This window comes from Mandrillus leucophaeus, unplaced genomic scaffold (genome assembly GCF_000951045.1).
Source record: "Mandrillus leucophaeus isolate KB7577 unplaced genomic scaffold, Mleu.le_1.0 Scaffold257, whole genome shotgun sequence".
Lineage (NCBI taxonomy): Eukaryota > Metazoa > Chordata > Mammalia > Primates > Cercopithecidae > Mandrillus > Mandrillus leucophaeus.
The window spans coordinates 1,613,931-1,630,711 of record NW_012102665.1 but is presented as its reverse complement, the minus strand read 5'-3'; the positions used below and the strand labels follow the sequence as shown (position 1 = coordinate 1,630,711).

General features: G+C 51.2%; 1 protein-coding gene across 1 annotated transcript in view; it reads left to right on the top strand.

The window, feature by feature from the left end:
• The first annotated feature begins 5,788 nt into the window (after window positions 1-5,788).
• The window catches only part of IMPA2 (inositol(myo)-1(or 4)-monophosphatase 2), a 50,491-nt gene continuing 39,498 nt past the window's right edge, over window positions 5,789-16,781 (top strand). Inside the window, exons 1-4 of the mRNA XM_011983931.1 lie at window positions 5,789-5,912; window positions 12,278-12,436; window positions 13,955-14,064; window positions 14,645-14,778. Coding sequence (XP_011839321.1) covers window positions 5,789-5,912; window positions 12,278-12,436; window positions 13,955-14,064; window positions 14,645-14,778 — 527 coding nt within the window. The remainder of the gene's footprint in view (window positions 5,913-12,277; window positions 12,437-13,954; window positions 14,065-14,644; window positions 14,779-16,781) is intronic.

The window sequence follows — 16,781 nt, the reverse complement described above, 5'->3', positions numbered from 1 at the left end:
CCGAGGCGTGTGGATCACCTGAGGTCGGGAGTTTGAGACCAGCCTGGCCAACATGGTGAAACCCGGTCTCTACTAAAATTACGAAAATCAGTCAGGCGTGGTGGTACGCGCTTGTAATCCCTGCTACTAAGGAGGCTGAGGCAGGAGAATCCCTAGAACCTGGGTTGCGGAAGATGCAGTGAGCCTAGATTGTGCCACTGCACTCCAACCTGGGTGATAAGAGTGAAACTGTTTCAAAAAAAAAAGTACAAAATTACAAAATCAAGCTTAGATATAAAAGTTATTTAAGAACCATCACATCTATAAATTTTTAAGATGCTGAGAAATACTGCAAATATCACAAAATATACAAAAACAACAATTCTTTCATCGCTTCTCATATTTCTGTAATACTTTTTGCCTTTTTTCTGGCTTCGTCCTGTTTTCATCTTTTGAATGGCAATGATTTTGTAATATTTTATATGGGGAGAATAGAAAGATAAATTCAGTGTTTCCTGTTGCTTGGCTGATTGAAATTTATTACTGATAATTTAGAAAATTTAGGCTTCAAACTTGTTATTGGTAACAATTGGGCATATAAATTTTTAGGATGCCATCAAATTGAAAACCTTCTATAAATTTTTTAATACATTAGTTGTAAGTGAGTCTGTTTTTCACAGACTCGCTTCTGCCTCTGTGCAGTTGAAATCTGGTTTATTTCTGTGATCCACACATTTCCAGTGCCGGTGCCTGTGTCCACCTCACATGCTCCTTTGGTCCTGTATGTTTTTGTCACCATGCCAGGTCGGTCGGCGTGATGGACAGGGGAGTATGTCTGGAAGTCCTTTCTACACTGGATGGCTCTCAGTAACTTACCGAGAAATGTGACTGCAAACCCTACTGAAGCAAAGTTAGTGCATCTACTGAACTTACCTTTAGCCCACACTGGCTGTATCCACGCCAGTGCCACCTATGCAAAGTCTGATGGAGGGACAGTTCAAGTGGAAAGGCACAAAGTTAGATCTACAGTCAAAACAGCTGACTTTTGCCCATTAGAAAAGGGGTTTTTATACGGCTTTGTGAACACTTTGTTGGGGTCCCTTACAGGCAAGTGGGAGCCTTGACGCTTAAGGGTCATTAGCGTCACAGGAAATTCATCTCTGTTTACATGTAACAAAATCTCAGGACAAAGCAGAAAAAGAAAAACCCAGCACTGCGCCTCAGGACTGCAGACTTCCCCCTTCTCTGGTTGGACTTGCACACCCTTGCAGGTTGTGCTTCCGGAGGCCTGACCTTGCAAAGTGGGCTTGTTGTCCCCATGTCCGGCCAGATCTGGTTGCTCTGCTTGGTGTTTGCAAAACACACATTGCATTTTCTTGCCTTTCTTCTGGCCTATGGAGGATGGAAACCATTCCCTGTCTCCAGAGCCCGGCTCCTGAGCCCCTTCCTTCACAGACCGCTTCTCAGGTGGCCTTCCCTGTCTTTCCTGTGCCCCACCTGGTCCTGCCGAGCTGGCAGTCCTCACAACTTCATTTATCCTTGCCCGGTGGTGTACCCTCCACACAGTGGGTCCTTGGAATGTGAATATTCTTCTGTCTACCTCTGGCTCCTCAGGGCAGAAGGCACATTGGTGGGCCCTGGACCTGTGTGCCCACTTGTCCATCTGGCTTTACCAACACAGTGTTGTTTTGATTGTGATTTTCCTTTTTGCTGGTTATTCACACCGGGAATTTCATGAGTGAAGTAACACGGAAAGCACATGATGAAGAACAGCAGCACCCGGCCCGCGTTCCCCACCCCTTGTCCTGTGTCCAGAGTCCCTGTTTTCCATTTTCTGAGAGTTACACCCATTTCTTTTTTTTTTTTTCTGTTTTGGAGACGGAGTCTCGCTCTGTCACCCAGGCTGGAGTGCAGTGGCCGGATCTCAGCTCACTGCAAGCTCCGCCTCCCGGGTTTACGTCATTCTCCTGCCTCAGCCTCCCGAGTAGCTGGGACTACAGGCGCCCGTCACGTCGCCCGGCTAGTTTTTGTATTTTTTAGTAGAGACGGGGTTTCACTGTGTTAGCCAGGATGGTCTCGATCTCCTGAGCTCTTGATCTGCCCGTCTCGGCCTCCCAAAGTGCTGGGATTATAGGCTTGAGCCACCGTGCCCGGCCAAGTTACACCCATTTCTAAGTAATATGCTTCTGTCATGCTTTCTTGAGTTGTTCATTGTTGATAGAATTATTCAGTGTGACGCCGTGTAGCTGCCCTGTCCGTGTGGTTCCATAGGTGTCCATGTTTGGTTGGCCATGCAAATGTAACTCATGGTTCAGCCCAGCAGTGTATTCCTTTCTTTCTAATGCAACTTGTATTTTCCTTAAAGAAAATTTTGTTTTGGTTTGCATTTGTCTAGTTTTCTGTGTACCTGTTGTGAGCCATCTATCTTCCCAGCAGAATTTCTCACGATCTTCCTGATGTGGTCACACTCCTTGGGTCACTGCTGTGGAGCAGTGCTTCTCCAGCTTTGGCTGTGTTGGAAGCCCAAGAGGGCTCATTAAGGCAAATTGAGTCCCACCGCAGGGTTTCTCATTCACTAGCTCTGGAGTGGGCACCAGAATGCGCATTTCTAACATTTCCAACTGACACTGATGCTGCCAGTTTGGAGTGGTACTGTGGGAACTTCTGCTGCATGGTATTTTATTATGTGAGTACATCACTATTCATTCAACTGTTTTATTCGTTTGTTATTTAGTTTTGTTTATTTATTTTTTGAGATGACATCTAGCTCTCTTGCTCAGGCTGGTGTGCAGTGGCATGATCTTGGCTCACCAAAAACCTCTGCCTCCCGAGTTCAACCGATTCTCCTGCCATAGCCTCCTGAATAGCTGGGTCTACAGGCATGCGCCACCACACCTGGCTAATTTTTGTATTTTTGGTAGAGACAGGGTTCACCATATTGGCCAGGCTGATCTAGAACTCCTGACCTCAAATGATCCACCCGCCTTGGCCTCCTAAAGTGCTGGGATTACAGGCACGAGCTACTGTGCCCGGCCTCATTCAACTCTTGAGCAAACTGGGTAATGTCCAGTTTGGAGTTAATACGGATAATGTTGCTGTGAACTTTCTTGCATGGGTCTTTTGATGATGTGTGTATGCATTTCTGTTGGGGATTTATTAATAGTAGGAGTAGAATTGCTGTGTCATTGGGAATGTAAATTCTGCCAAGTAGTTCTTTAAAGAGGATGTACCAAGTTACACTCCACCCAGCAGTGTGTGAGGGTTCCCATTTCCCTATGTCTTCCACAACATGTGGTATGGTCTTTTATATTGTAGCCATTCTGATGGGCTTGAGGTGATATTTTATTGTGATTTTAATTTGCATTTCTTAGATAGTTAATGAACTTAGATGCACATGTTTATTGGCTTTTTTTTTTTTGAGACAGTCTCACTGTTTCACCCAGGCTGTAGTGCAGTGGCACGATGTTAGCTCACTGCAGCCTCTGCCTCCCGGGCTCGAGCAATTCTCCTGCCTCAGCCTCCCGAGTAGCTGGGGTTACAGGCATGCGCCACCATGCCTGGCTAACTTTTGTATTTTTAGTCGAGACGGGGTTTCACCATGTTGGCCAGGCCGGTCTCGAACTCCTGACCTCAGGTGATCACCTGCCTTGGCCTCCCAAAGCTCTGGGATTATAGGCGTGAGCCACTGTGCCCAGCCGTTTACTGGCTTCTTTGATATTATTTAAAATCATGCTTTTAAGTAATGGTAATAAAGCATTGATAATAAATTTTTTCATCCACCAAAGAATCATTGAACAACTCAGGAAAGGACTTTAGCCTTTTTACTCTTGAGTGTGAGGGGAGGTTTGGGGCAGAGTCTTGCGTGGGGCTTTACAGGACTGTATATAGGGGACCACCCTGGCTGCTGCATGTGGTCAGTGTGGGACACTAGGGGACCAGAGTCAGGTGTCTGATAGGAAGCCATGTGAGAAATGAGTGTGGATTTGACTGGGGTGCAGCGAAGAAGGTGGTGAAAAAGATTTGCTTTGAAAGCTTAGGTGACTGGATTTGCCTCTGGGTTGGATGTAGGGTGTGAGAGAAAGAGAGGAGCCAAGGATGACTTCAAGGGTTTAGGCCTGAAAAGCTGGTTGAATGGATTTGCCACTTCCTGAGATGGCAAAACTGCAGGAGGAACAGGTTTGGGGCTGGGAATCGAGTGTTCTCTTCTGCGTAGGTTAAGCTCGAATTGCCCGTAGATTTCTTATTTTAGTTTTTTGAGACGGTCTCACTTTGCTTCCCTGGCTGGAGTGCAGTGGTACAATCACAGCTTCCACCTCCTGCGCTCAAGTGATTCTTCCATCTCAGCCTCCTGAGTAGCTGGGACTACAGGAATGCATCCCCATGCCTGGATAATCCGTATTTTTAAATTTTTTGTAGAGACAGGGTTTCACTAAGTGGAGATGTTGGATTTGCACCCGAGCTGATGGCAGAGATGCAGTGCGGAAGTCACGTTCCTGGAGATGGTATTTAGGGCCATGTCCCGGACGGGAGGAGAACAGGCTTGGCCACTGATGGGCTTTGCCGTTGGATGAGCCCGGGTCCGCCTCCCGTTTTCCTCCTTGGGAGCCTCACAAATGCCAGTTTGTGGAGGTCATTTCTGAAGTGGTTCATTTCTCCAGAAAAGGCTTCCCTGCTCTTCCTGCCTGGGCTGAGTGCACCCGTCACTGGAGGAAGGGGAGGCAGGAGGAGGAGATGAGGCGCTGGTGATGGCCTCCAGCCCCTGCCTCGCCTGGTCCACGCCTACAGTGTTTGCTTAGCTCTGCAGGGTGGGGTCAGCCTACGTGAGAAATTCGAAAACTCTCCAACATTTCAAACATCAGCCGAGACAGAATTCCTGTGACAGCAGCTGGCAGGCACAGAGTGGCAGCTGCCTCTTTGGTGGGGCGTGGGTCAGCACATGGTCTCCAAGGGTCCGAGGCCCACTGCTTCTGACCCTGTCTGAGAGGTCCCTGTCATTTCCTACCCGTTTTGCTAACAAAAGCTGTCTGAGAAGAAGGGGGAGGGCAGAAGGCATTGCCCCTGCCGCTGGGCAACCTCATCCCAGCCCTTGGCACCCCACGGTGCCAGGGAGGCCCCACCTGTGCCCCCTTAAGGAGAGGCTGATAGAGGGCTCATCTCCACGGGGAGAGTGAGTCCTGGACTCTGTGGCCCTGAGATAGTCACTTGCTCACCCAAATGAAGCGCTGCCCTTGGGAGATTACTGTCTTTGGAGTTTGGGGCAGGAGGGTGGGTGAAATCACTCAGCCAGAGGATGGAGAGGCTCCTAGTGAGATACAGGCCCCACCCTCCCCGAGCTTTAGGGGTGGAGAAAGGCAGGAGCTCAAAGGCATGGGGAGTTGAGACATGGAGGAGAGGGGAGTTCGGGAGTTCGGGAGTCCAGGCCCCTCCCTCTCTCCCTGCCTCCTCCTGGGCCCAGTGGAGACTGGAGCCTGGAGCCTGGTTTGCATCTTCTCTCTTCTGTGGGAGGTGAGGGAAGGCCCTGGTCTCTAGGCTGAGCCAGTCTCAGGATCCTGTGTCTGCTGTCCCAGCTCTGCCCCAGCCTGCTATGAACATTGCAGGAGGCCTTCTGCAGACTGGCGCCCTGCCCCTGGGCTCACCTCTTGTGTGAGAGATGGAAGAGGTGCAGACCTGGCCAGGTGCTGGTCACTGCAGTATGCAGGGGGACTGGGAGGCCATCCCAGTGCCTGGGATGGGGACAACTTCCTGGAAGAAGTCACAGCTGAGTGTGTCTTTAGAAAGAAAAGCAGGAGGCAGCTAGGAAAGTGAGGCGATGGACTTGGGGAGGGGAGAGGGAAGACGAGGGGTCGGGGCCAATAGAGAAGATGAAAAGCAGAAGGGGCAAGAGAACACAGCCCTGAGGACCTGCAAGCAAAGCACCTTGGCTGACGTTCGAGGTGGGAGAGAGGAGGTCAGGACCTGGGGGCCGTGTGTGGAGGGCAGAGTTGGAGGTGGGTCTCCTGCTCGAACTGATGGGGTGTGGCACTTGGTGTCTGTGAGCCGGGGTGGACTTGATGATGAGTCGTACATTGAGGGAGACGTGGGAATAAAGGACTTCTGGGTTTCTGACTCATGCAACTGGCTGGCTCTCATTGCTTTTGAGAGAAATGTGAGCTGGAGAGGGATTAGGAAGTAATCGTGATGGCTACAGCCGTGGGATCGGCTCTGTTTAGCGCTGGTGGACTTGGACTGTGGTGCTGGGATCCCCTTTCCTGTACCTTACAGCTGCACGGCCTTGGACAACTTTCTCCATTTCTTTGTGCCTCTGTTTCCTCATCTTTAACATGAGGAGAATAATGTTTGCTGCCCTCAGAGTTACGGCGTGGAGTCAATGTACATGTGAAGTGCTCAGAACAGCGCAGGGCGGAGGAAGCGCTCTGTCCGTGTGAGCTCAGGCCATGGAGTTGGGCAGGGCGTGAGGTGGAGCCCATCTCCAGGAAGCTCAGCTGCTGAAGGCAGGGCCGAGGGCTTGCAAACACCCGCTTTCAAGGAATGGTGGGAGGGGGATGAGCCGCAGAATGGTGGGGAGATAGGAGGAAAGCCACTAGAGGAGGCAGGGGCCGCAGGCCACGGGCCTCCAACACAGGGAATGCAGCTGGGATGTGGGTGGCCGGTGGCTGCTGGCATCGGTATGGAAGGTGCCAGTGCCTTGTCAGGGCGGAGGGCGACTAGATATCAAGGTGAGGAGAAATATAGTCACAAGACTAAAGGAGGCATTGAGGATTCGAGAACCTGAGGTGGGCTGGCCTGGGAGCCACGTCTGCTTGGACCAGCTCCTCCTCTTCCTCCCAGGGTTGAGGTTGTGCAGAGATTTGTGATGCGTCAACAACTGAACTGCTGACCACATGTGCCACATGACACCATGTGATAGGCATGTTATTACCTGGGTACCTGATGACCTGGTAGGTTTTATTGATTGTCCCATGCATCAGGTTCTTCAGAGAAACAGGACTGGCAGGAGGTGGGTGGGTCCAGTCTGCAGGGAGGGCTGGCAGCTGGCAGACCCGGGGAGACAGCTGATGTTCCAGTTTGAAGGCCACAGGGCTTCATTCTGTTGGGGCCTCAGCTGATTGGAGAAGGCCTGTGCACAGGAAGGAGGGGGATCTACTTTCCTGATTAAGATGCTGATGCCCTTGCAGAAACACCCAGAACAATTGTTTTGTTTTGTTTTTTTTTTTTTGAGATGGAGTCTTGCTCTGTCTCCCAGGATGGAGTGCAGTGGCGTAATCTTGGCTCACTGTAACCTCCACTTCCTGGGCTCAAGCGATTCTCCTACCTCAGCCTCCCGAGTAGCTGGGATTACAGGCATGCACCAGCACACCCAGCTAAAAATGTTTATATTTTTAGTAGAGATGGGGTTTCCCCATGTTGCCCAGGCTGGTCTTGAACTCCTGACCTCAGGTGATCTGCCCACCTCGGCCTTCCAGTGCTGGGATTACAGGCATGAGCTACCACGCCCAGCTCAGAACAGTGTTTGACCAAATATCTGCGCTCCCCATAGCTCAGTCAAGTTGACACATAAAGTGAACCATCACAGCACATTCACTGGTGTTGCAGTCAATCTGGAAGCATAAACATTCACTGGTGTTGCAGTCAATCTGGAAGCATAACCATGGGGCGTGTTGTCAGGCGCACACCTCCAGTGGCCACATCTTCCTGACCTGACACAGGGAAAGAAAGTTGCCTATTGAAACCGCACTCTGGCAAGGCTCCAGCGTGCTGCTCTGTGGGTGACGTACAGCCTGGGTTCCAGAGCACATGCCAGCTGCCCTGCAGTGACAGGCATAAAGGTGGGATGGGGACAGGAGCACAAGACCGAGATGGGATGAGACAGGAAAGATATTCGGACGTCTCCATGAATATGTGAGTCTAGGCTGTCTCTGAAGCTGGAGTTGATGGGGACCTTTGCTTTTAGATTTGAAATTCAGGCTTCAGTGACTTCAGGCCCATATTTTATATGTTACACATTAACAGAAGGCTACTGGAAGGAGAGACCCGAGCCACAGGGGTCTGTGAAGTGCATGCTTAGTTAGCGAGTAGCTGAAAAACATTAATTAAAAACCAGGATACCTAACTTATTGCTAGTGGAGAGTATTTAAAATCTTTCTAAGACTGAGGGAAAACAGCTGTGGGAAAGGGGTTCAGCAGGAACTTACCTGGCAACCCCACATTCTCCCCCGCCCTGTGGATGTGATCCTGGCCAAAGGGCAGGGCGGCTTGAGTCTCACTTACTGATTTAGAAATACAGCACTTTTCATCACCTTTTCTCTTAGCATAGGACAATTTGTGAATTAAATTTTTCTTTTTTTTTTTTTTTTTGAGACGGAGTCTCGCTGTGTCTCCCAGGCTGGAGTGCAGTGGCGCGATCTCAGCTCACTGCAAGCTCCGCCTCCCAGGTTCACGCCATTCTCCCGCCTCAGCCTCCCAAGTAGCTGAGACTACAGGCGCCCGTCACCACGCCCGGCTAGTTTTTTGTATTTTTAGTAGAGACGGGGTTTCACCATGTTAGCCAGGATAGTCTCGATCTCCTGACCTCGTGATCCACCTGCCTCGGCCTCCCAAAGTGCTGGGATTACAGGCTTGAGCCACCGCGCCCGGCCTGAATTAAATTTTTCTTAACCTAGTATTTTAGCATCCCATTTGCAACTTGTACATTGCATGTACGGTAGGTTCTTATTTTTTGTAAAAATACAAAAATTAGCTTAGAAAGTCATTAGATTTTCTCAGATACATGTTCTCACAACTGATACTAGTGAGTTTGTGTAAATAAATCAGTTTGTGTACCAAGACCTTTTCATACAATCCCTCATGTGATTCTTAAAACAACCCAATGTGTTAGATAGACTGTTATTACAGAAGAGGAAACGAAGGCCGTGAGAACCCATATAGAATTTGAATTCAGAGCTGATTCTACAGTGTACGTTATCCTTCTGTACTCCCACTGATGTTATGAAACTGTTGAAAACAAGAATTACATCCTAGAAGGGAATTTTTCTTATACGTCTTCTTCATGAAGAGCTACAGGACAGGGCTTCTGAGTTTTTTTAGATTAGCTTGGTGTCATTGTCTGTTGGTGACTGAAGGAAGCTACTTCGTGCAGCCCCCATGCATGCAAGGCCCTTGAGTACATCTGATAGAGCCCTTTCTGATGCATATGGGTGCACGTTGCTGGCATCAGCCCCCTGCCTGGGGTGAGGGTAGTTCCTAGAGCTACTGGGATGAAATGCAGAGCTCCCAACCTGGAGAAGTGCACGGTCCAGTGGAGGGGAGAGGGCAGTGACCAAGTACAGTGGGCTGTGCAGTAGCTGACCCAGGAAGAGGGGCCTCAGCCGGGGCAGTGGGTGGACGGGCGGCCTCCTGGAGGAGCTGTGCTGGAGTAGATGGAGGCTGAGGGCACAGACAGGCAGGAGGTGGCCAGGGATGTCATTGCAGGCACAAGGGACATCGTGTCCAAAGACATGGAGGTGCAGGAGGGAGGACACCTGAGGGGGCTTGAACCTGGCATGGGGTGTGCCGCCCTGGCGGGGTGTGAAGGGCCTTGCACACCTGGCGCAAGACAGCCACCCAATTGTGAGGCCAGGTCTAGTGGGAGAGGCTGGCCACAGGGTCACCTGCCCTGCTGCTAGGAGGTACAGGCATGTTCGAGCCCCATGGCCTTCCCTGTAACACACCCCCAAAGAAAGTCATCAGAGAAACTGCAGTAATAAATATGAATAAAAACAGAAAACAGTTAATATTTTAAAAGATTATGAAGGCTGGGTGTAGTGGCTCCCGTCTTAATCCCAGCACTTTGGGAGGCCGAGGCGGGAGGATCACTTGAGGCCAGGAGTTTGAGACCAGCCTTGGCAATATAGTGAGACCTCACCTCTACAAAATAAAAATAAAAATGATCCGGGCGTGGTGGCGCATGCTTGTAGTTGCAGCTACTGGGGAGGCTGAGGTGGGAGGATTGCTTGAGTTCAGGAGGTCGAGACTACAGTGAGCCAAGATTGCGCTACTGCACTCCAGCTGGGGCAACAGAGAGAGACCCTGTCTCAAGAGAAAAATAACAACAGAGCATAACACAACACAGCATCCGGCCTCTGAATCCACTCTTTCCCTCTGTAACCCATGACTCGGCCCTGTTTTCCTGGCCGACACACCCAGATTGCAGCAGACGTTCTCCAAGCTGCCCCGAGGGCCCTCAGCACCCGCCTCCTCCACACACACAGCTGTGTATGTTTTGAATGTGGAAAACTGAGTGCATAAATACCAGTGAGCTTAGATAAGGTGACACAAGAGTACATATTAAAAAGTTCTCTAGTATTTAGTTAACTGTGAGCTCAGTGTGCAGCAGCCAAGGACTCTATGCATTCACTCAGCAGGTGTTCCTGGAGACCCCCATGAGGCAGCCTCCATACAGGGTGCGCCATGGCCTGTTGGAGGTGGACAGAGACAGAGGGGCAGGGTTCCTTACCCAGGCTGGTTGAGCAGACACATGGGGTGATAAGTGCTGTGGCTGCCAGTTGGCCTGTGTAAGTGCTGTAGTCACAGTCGGGTGAGTGCCCCTCTCTGCCCGCAGAAGCTGGAGACTCCTCACGTGGAAGGTGATGTTTGAACTGAGTCATAAAGGAGGAGGACAGTGGGCTGGCTGAGGCCAGCAGTGCTGGTTCCATCAGGAGACTCCAGGGTTAATGATTCCATGTGGCAGGGCCACGGCCTTCTCAGAGCTCAGAGGGGAGGAGAGGGGAGCTGAGAAAGGAGTCGGGAAAGGCCTGCAGCTGCTGGGCTGATAGTTTGGTTTCTTCACAGAGGCCAGTAACAGGAGCAGAGGAAGTCTAGTTAGTAAGAGGTAGGGGGTGGGGCGGTCTGCTCCACGAAGTCACCCAGGGACCCAGCTTTGTCCTCCCTTGTTGCTCCGAGGTGTTCTCTTCCTGCATGGGCAGCACCACAACTGCTTTGTCTTTGTAGCCTGTGGCCAGGGGGAGTGGGACACGAGGAAGTGCAAGGCAGTGTCCTTTGAGGATGTGACTCGGAAGTTGCAGGTCTTGCTTCCAGACCCATCCTCTGGGGCAGAACGTGGTGCCGAGGCCGCACATATCTGCATGGGAGGCATGGCATGCAGATTGCGAGGCGGCTCTGTGCTTGCCCCAACTTGGGGGTTCTGTTCCTAAGGGAAGAAGGGGAGACTGGACGTTTGGGGTCAGATGGTCTCTGCTGCAAGGGCAAATCTGGAAGCTACTGTAAGCTCCCCTCAGGGCTTTTGACTTTATCCGCATAGTGACAGGGCGCCACCAAGTGCTCTGCCGCGGAGACGCATGGCCACCGTGAGTGTCTCAGGAAGTGCGCCTGGCTGTGCCAGGAGAGTGGGTCTGAGAGCAGGAAGCAGATCTGGTCTAGCCGCAGGAGGTGGGACTGGTGGATGAAGGCACTGGATCTTCTCAACAGGGCAACTAGAAAAACAGCCAGACAGAAGGACCTGGGTGGTCAGCACTCACATAGACACTAGTGTTCCAGTTTGGAAAAATGTTGCAGTCTATTAAAGCAGCCCAATGTGTGTTTCATTCATTCTTTCAAAGAACTCTGTGTACCTGCTGTGTGTGTATCTGCGGAATGCCAGGGAGCATTCCTGATGCTCGGGGTACAGAAGGGAAGCAGAAAGAGCTCTGCCCTGGCGCGCTCCTGCCTGGGAGAGACGGTCAACAACAAAACTGACGGGAAGGAGGTTTCAGATGGGGTTTCAGATGGGACACGATAAGTTGTAGAAGGATCAGAAAACAGGAAGCCCCTGGGGCAGAAACAGATTTGGTTAGGATCAGTGAGAAGACCCCAGAGCGCAGCAGGGGAGCAACTTGGGGCTGACCTGTCCGGTGAGCTGTGAAGGGCTGGCCCTGGGATTTGGAGTTTCCCAAGGGCCCTGGGGTTTGGGGTGTGTTCTGTGAGCAGCGGGAAGCCATTGGATCATTTTCTGCAGTAAAGTGATGTGATGTAATTGGTGTCTGAAAATTCCCATTCCAGCTGCTACATAGAGGCCACGAGGGTGGACGGCAGGAATACCATCCACCCTTGCAGGTAGCTTTACGGCTGCTCCCCATGTGGGGATGCCACAAGTGTGAAGTAAAGCCACTGTCTTCTCAGGTGGTGGTCCTGGGTGGGGAGGTCCTGGACTTACCCGGGGTGCTGGTTCAAAACCCACCCCCACCTGCCCACCCCGCCTGCGGAGATGGAACATTCTGGTCTCCTAGTGGCCCTCTTCCTGTGGGGGTTTGAGAACCTGCTCTAGCTCCATGCTACTCAAGTGAGCACCCCTGCATCGGGGCCACCACAGAGCTTGCCAGAAAAGCAGCTCTCAGACCCCAGTCAGACCTGTGCGGCACCGTCTGCCCTTCCTCGAGATCCCAGAGGCGCTGCTGCCATATCTTCTCCGGGGCTGTGTCCCCTGGTTAGGGCGCCTTTCTCACCCCAGCTTTATGTACACACTCCCCACAACCCCACACCACACCAACACACACACACACCCAGAAATGCATACACACCCAGAGATAACACACAGGGACACACACACCCTGCATCTTCCCACACCACACTGATACATACACACCCAGAGATACAGAGACACACCCTGCATCCTCTCACACCACAGCAACACACACACCCAGAGATACACACGGAGACATACACACCCTGACACCACATGAACACACACAGGTACACAACAGAGACACACACATGCCTGGAATCACCGTGGCCACACATGAGACAAACTTTGTGCCGAAGGCCTGTCTGGCCAGCTCGGGGTTGAGGGTCCTGGACCGTGGGCAGGTGCTACGGGAGCCACATGTGAGGAGTGTGAGATTCACAGACAAGGCCTGTGGAGCCTGATTTGTTGAGAGTGCTGTGTGCACATTGGTGATTTGAGAAAACTGACCTGGCGGCAATGGGCAGGAAATGGCGAACCCTGGCCAGAGGCAGGGCCTGGGTGGTGGGAGCTGGAGGGTGTCATAGGAATATGAAGTCCTGGAGTATTAGGCTACCCAGGGGACATGACTGTGTGGACGCTGTATGCTTTTTTTTTTTGGTATGACCTATCACATTCTGAATTTTCTATATCTCTTATTTTTGCAACCAAGATTAAAACAAAAACTGCCTCGGCTCAGTACGGGGTGGGCCAGCTCCGGGATGCAGGCAGTGAGAAGAGCAGGCGGCCCCATGTGGCCCCGTGGGGAGGAGCATGTGGGAGGCTGAGTTTCGGGGGCTGCTGCCTGTTCTGTAGAATTCCCCATGTGCTGCTTCTGGCAGCAGAGGGCCTGGCGTTAGCAGGTCCTTGGTGTGTGCTTATCAGAAGCCATGATGGATGTCACGTCTGGGTACCTGGCCGACTGATGGTCCTTTTCAGAGAAATACAGGATTTTGGGATGTAGCTGGTTTTGGAAGAAGGCTCTGAGTTCGTTTTTAGGTGCTCTAACTTTGTCATCATGATGGAGACACCAAGTTGTTAAGACAGACAGAAATGGGCAAGAGCTGGGCACGGTGGCTTATGCCTGTCATCCCAGCACGTTTGGAGGCAGAGGTGGGAGGATCTCTTGAGCCCAGGAGTTTGAGACCTGCCTGGCTAACATAGCAAGACCCTGTCTCTTAAAAAAATAAAAAGTTAGCTGGGTGCAGTACCACATGCCTGTAGTCCTAGCCACTGGGGAGGCTGAGGTGGGAGGATCACTTGAGCCCTGGGGTTTGAGGTTGCTGTGAGCTGTGATTGTGACACCACAGTTCGGCCTGGGTGACAGAGAGAGACCTGGTCTCTAAAATAAAACAAAACAAACAAAAAGGAGAAGAAAGGCCTGGACTGGACCAGAACGGGTCCCTCTGGAGTTGTCCAGGGACTGATTAGCCACTCTTTATCCCTTCCTGTGGGTTTTCCTGGGGTTCTTGGGACCATCCCAGTCCTTGCTCCTGTGTTTAGCTGTGATGGGTTTAGACCAGTGTGTTGTGCTGGCAGCTTGCACAGCTGTGGAGCCTGTGTTGAAGCTCAGCCCTGTGGATCCTTGCATGAACTCTGAGACAGCTGATGCTGTGAGAGCGGCAGTGAGAGCTGGCCATGGTTCCTGAAACACAGTTTAGCTCTTCCAGGCCTCTCCGTGGGAACATTTACAGTCAGATTCCAGGGCATGTCCCATCTCATGGGATAAAGTGAATTAGGGAAAATAAGCTTTTACTTTACACTGAAATCTCCTAAATTTGAATTCATGGGATTATACGGGGCACAGGTGTGTAACATGATCTTGTTTTGGGCAGTTCTTACAGAGGAAGTTTCATGCTCTTTTCAAAACCCTTGTGTTTTTCTTTTACTCAGAGAGAAATTGTTTCATAGGTAGGACAAAATAATTTCAAATAATTTCAAGTAATGGAGAAATGATGATTCTTGTAACGAATAATGCTGGAGTCATGAAGACTCACTGGAAACCAGAGAGCCTGGGCTGTGATATTAGCTCTGAGGTCAATGATGCAAGAAGTCAGCGACCCACAGAGCCACACCCGCTGCCCCCTCCCCATGGCAGGCTGAATGCGGAGGGGACTCAGAGGAGTGGAGAATTCCTTTACCTGGGAGGAGGATGTTTGCATGTTTAACCCAAATCCTGTACTTTTATTTCAGATCATCAGAAAAGCCCTTACTGAGGAAAAACGCGTCTCAACGAAAACATCAGCCGCAGATCTTGTGACAGAAACGGATCACCTTGTGGAAGATTTAATTATTTCTGAGTTGCGAGAAAGGTTTCCTTCACACAGGTAGGTGCACTTCTCTGGGAAACACCCCCAGTAGCCCTGGCCACATTCACAGAGAACGCAGGGTCCCGCGGGGTGGGGGGCTCTGCCACGTGTTAGAGAACGCAGGGTCTGCCGGGGTGGGGGGCTCTGCCACGTGTTAGAGAACGCAGGGTCTGCCGGGGTGGGGGGCTCTGCCACGTGTTAGAGAACGCAGGGTCCCCCGGGGTGGGGGGCTCTGCCACGTGTTAGAGAACGCAGGGTCCCCCGGGGTGGGGGGCTCTGCCACGTGTTAGAGAATGCAGGGTCCCCCGGGGTGGGGGGCTCTGCCACATGTTAGAGAACGCAGGGTCTGCCGGGGTCGGGGGCTCTGCCACATGTTAGAGAATGCAGGGTCTGCCGGGGTGGAGGGCTCTGCCCTGTGTTAGAGAACGCAGGGTCCGCCGTGGTGGGGGGCTCTGCCACGTGTTAGAGAACGCAGGGTCTGCCGGGGTGGGGGGCTCTGCCGTGTGTTAGAGAACACAGGGTCTGCCGGGGTTGGGGGCTCTGCCACGTATTAGAGAACGCAGGGTCCGCTGGGGTCAGGGGCTCTGCCACGTGTTAGAGAACGCAGAGTCTGCCGGGGTGGGGGCTCTGCCACGTGTTAGAGAACGCAGGGTCTGCCGGGGTGGGGGGCTCTGCCACGTGTTGATGTGGTCAGACATGAAGCCCTAAGCCATGCAGCCTAACCTGCAATTTGTCAGTTACTTAGTAAGCAAACTCAGCCCTGTTTTCATTCTTTTTACTGTCATCTTAACAACCATCATGTCAATGCATCGTCTTATGAGTATCGAAGCAGCTCTTTTTGCAACACATGCTCAGGAAAAGCTCCTTGCACCCCTGTACCAAACCGTTTGTTATTTCTGGAAGGACCCACTAGAAGTGCGACCCACCCTAAGAAGCCTGGAGTGGTGATATCCCCTGGTGACCTGTGCCTGCCCAGCTGCTGGGGCAACTTTCCCAGGAGGATGGGATGCCAAGTGGCGCTGGCAGCCTTGTGGGGTCCCCGGCCCACCACCAGTGCTTAGTGATGCACGCCCCTCACCCAGGCCAGAGGGCACAGCGGGAGTGGCTGCCATACCTGGGCCCCAGAGCTGTCCCCACAGGAGGCCTCTATGAGCACCTCTTAACCTTTTTGGGGTCACCCTTTGAGTATTTGATGCTAGCTATTAATCTTTTGTTCAGAAAAATTAAAATATTTACACAGCATTTTGCATAGCGTTTCAAGGGAGCCATGAACCCCAGATTGAAACATCTTCTTAAGTCTGGGGGTTTCTGAGGCCCCCCCCTCACTCTGGAGTTCTGCAGTGTAGATGTTGAAGACCGGTACCTTGGATGCAAGGGATCTTTTTTCTTCGTTATGTAGAATTTCTTAAAGATGTTTCATCCCAAAACTGCAATACCAGTTACTGGATTTCTGGCTGTAGGGTATTACAGCTGTCAGGTTCCAGGTTTATATGGACTTAGGTGGCAGAAATATAGATGGTAATCTCCCTGAGTGTCCATTCAGCACATGGTAGGCTTAAAATACTTTTCTTTACATTTATTTTTATATATTTTTTAAGAGAGAGAGTCTTTCTCAGTTGCCCGGGTTGGAGTGCAGTGGTGTGATCATAGCTCACTGCAGCCTTGAACTCCTGGGTTCAGGTGATCATCCTGCTTCAGCCTCCTGAGCAGCTGGGATTACAGGAGCCACTCCACCTGGCTCTTTTTTTTTTTTCTTTCTGTGAATGATTATATAAATAAAAGAACAAGCCAGTGTTAAAACACTACCTTCCTTTTTTCCCGTCGTTTTTTTCTAACTTGTTAGGTTATCTCAAGGTTACCAGCTCTCCCTCTGAATTTCTGTCTGCCAGTGGCTCATGTTTGTTTTGTTGACAACCTTTGAGTTTAAGCTTCTCTTACTTCCTATTTCTTTACTCTGCTTGAGGTCAGGATCCCTCGCATTGGATACAATAGTTACAGAATGTAAAGTGTTTGTGATTTTT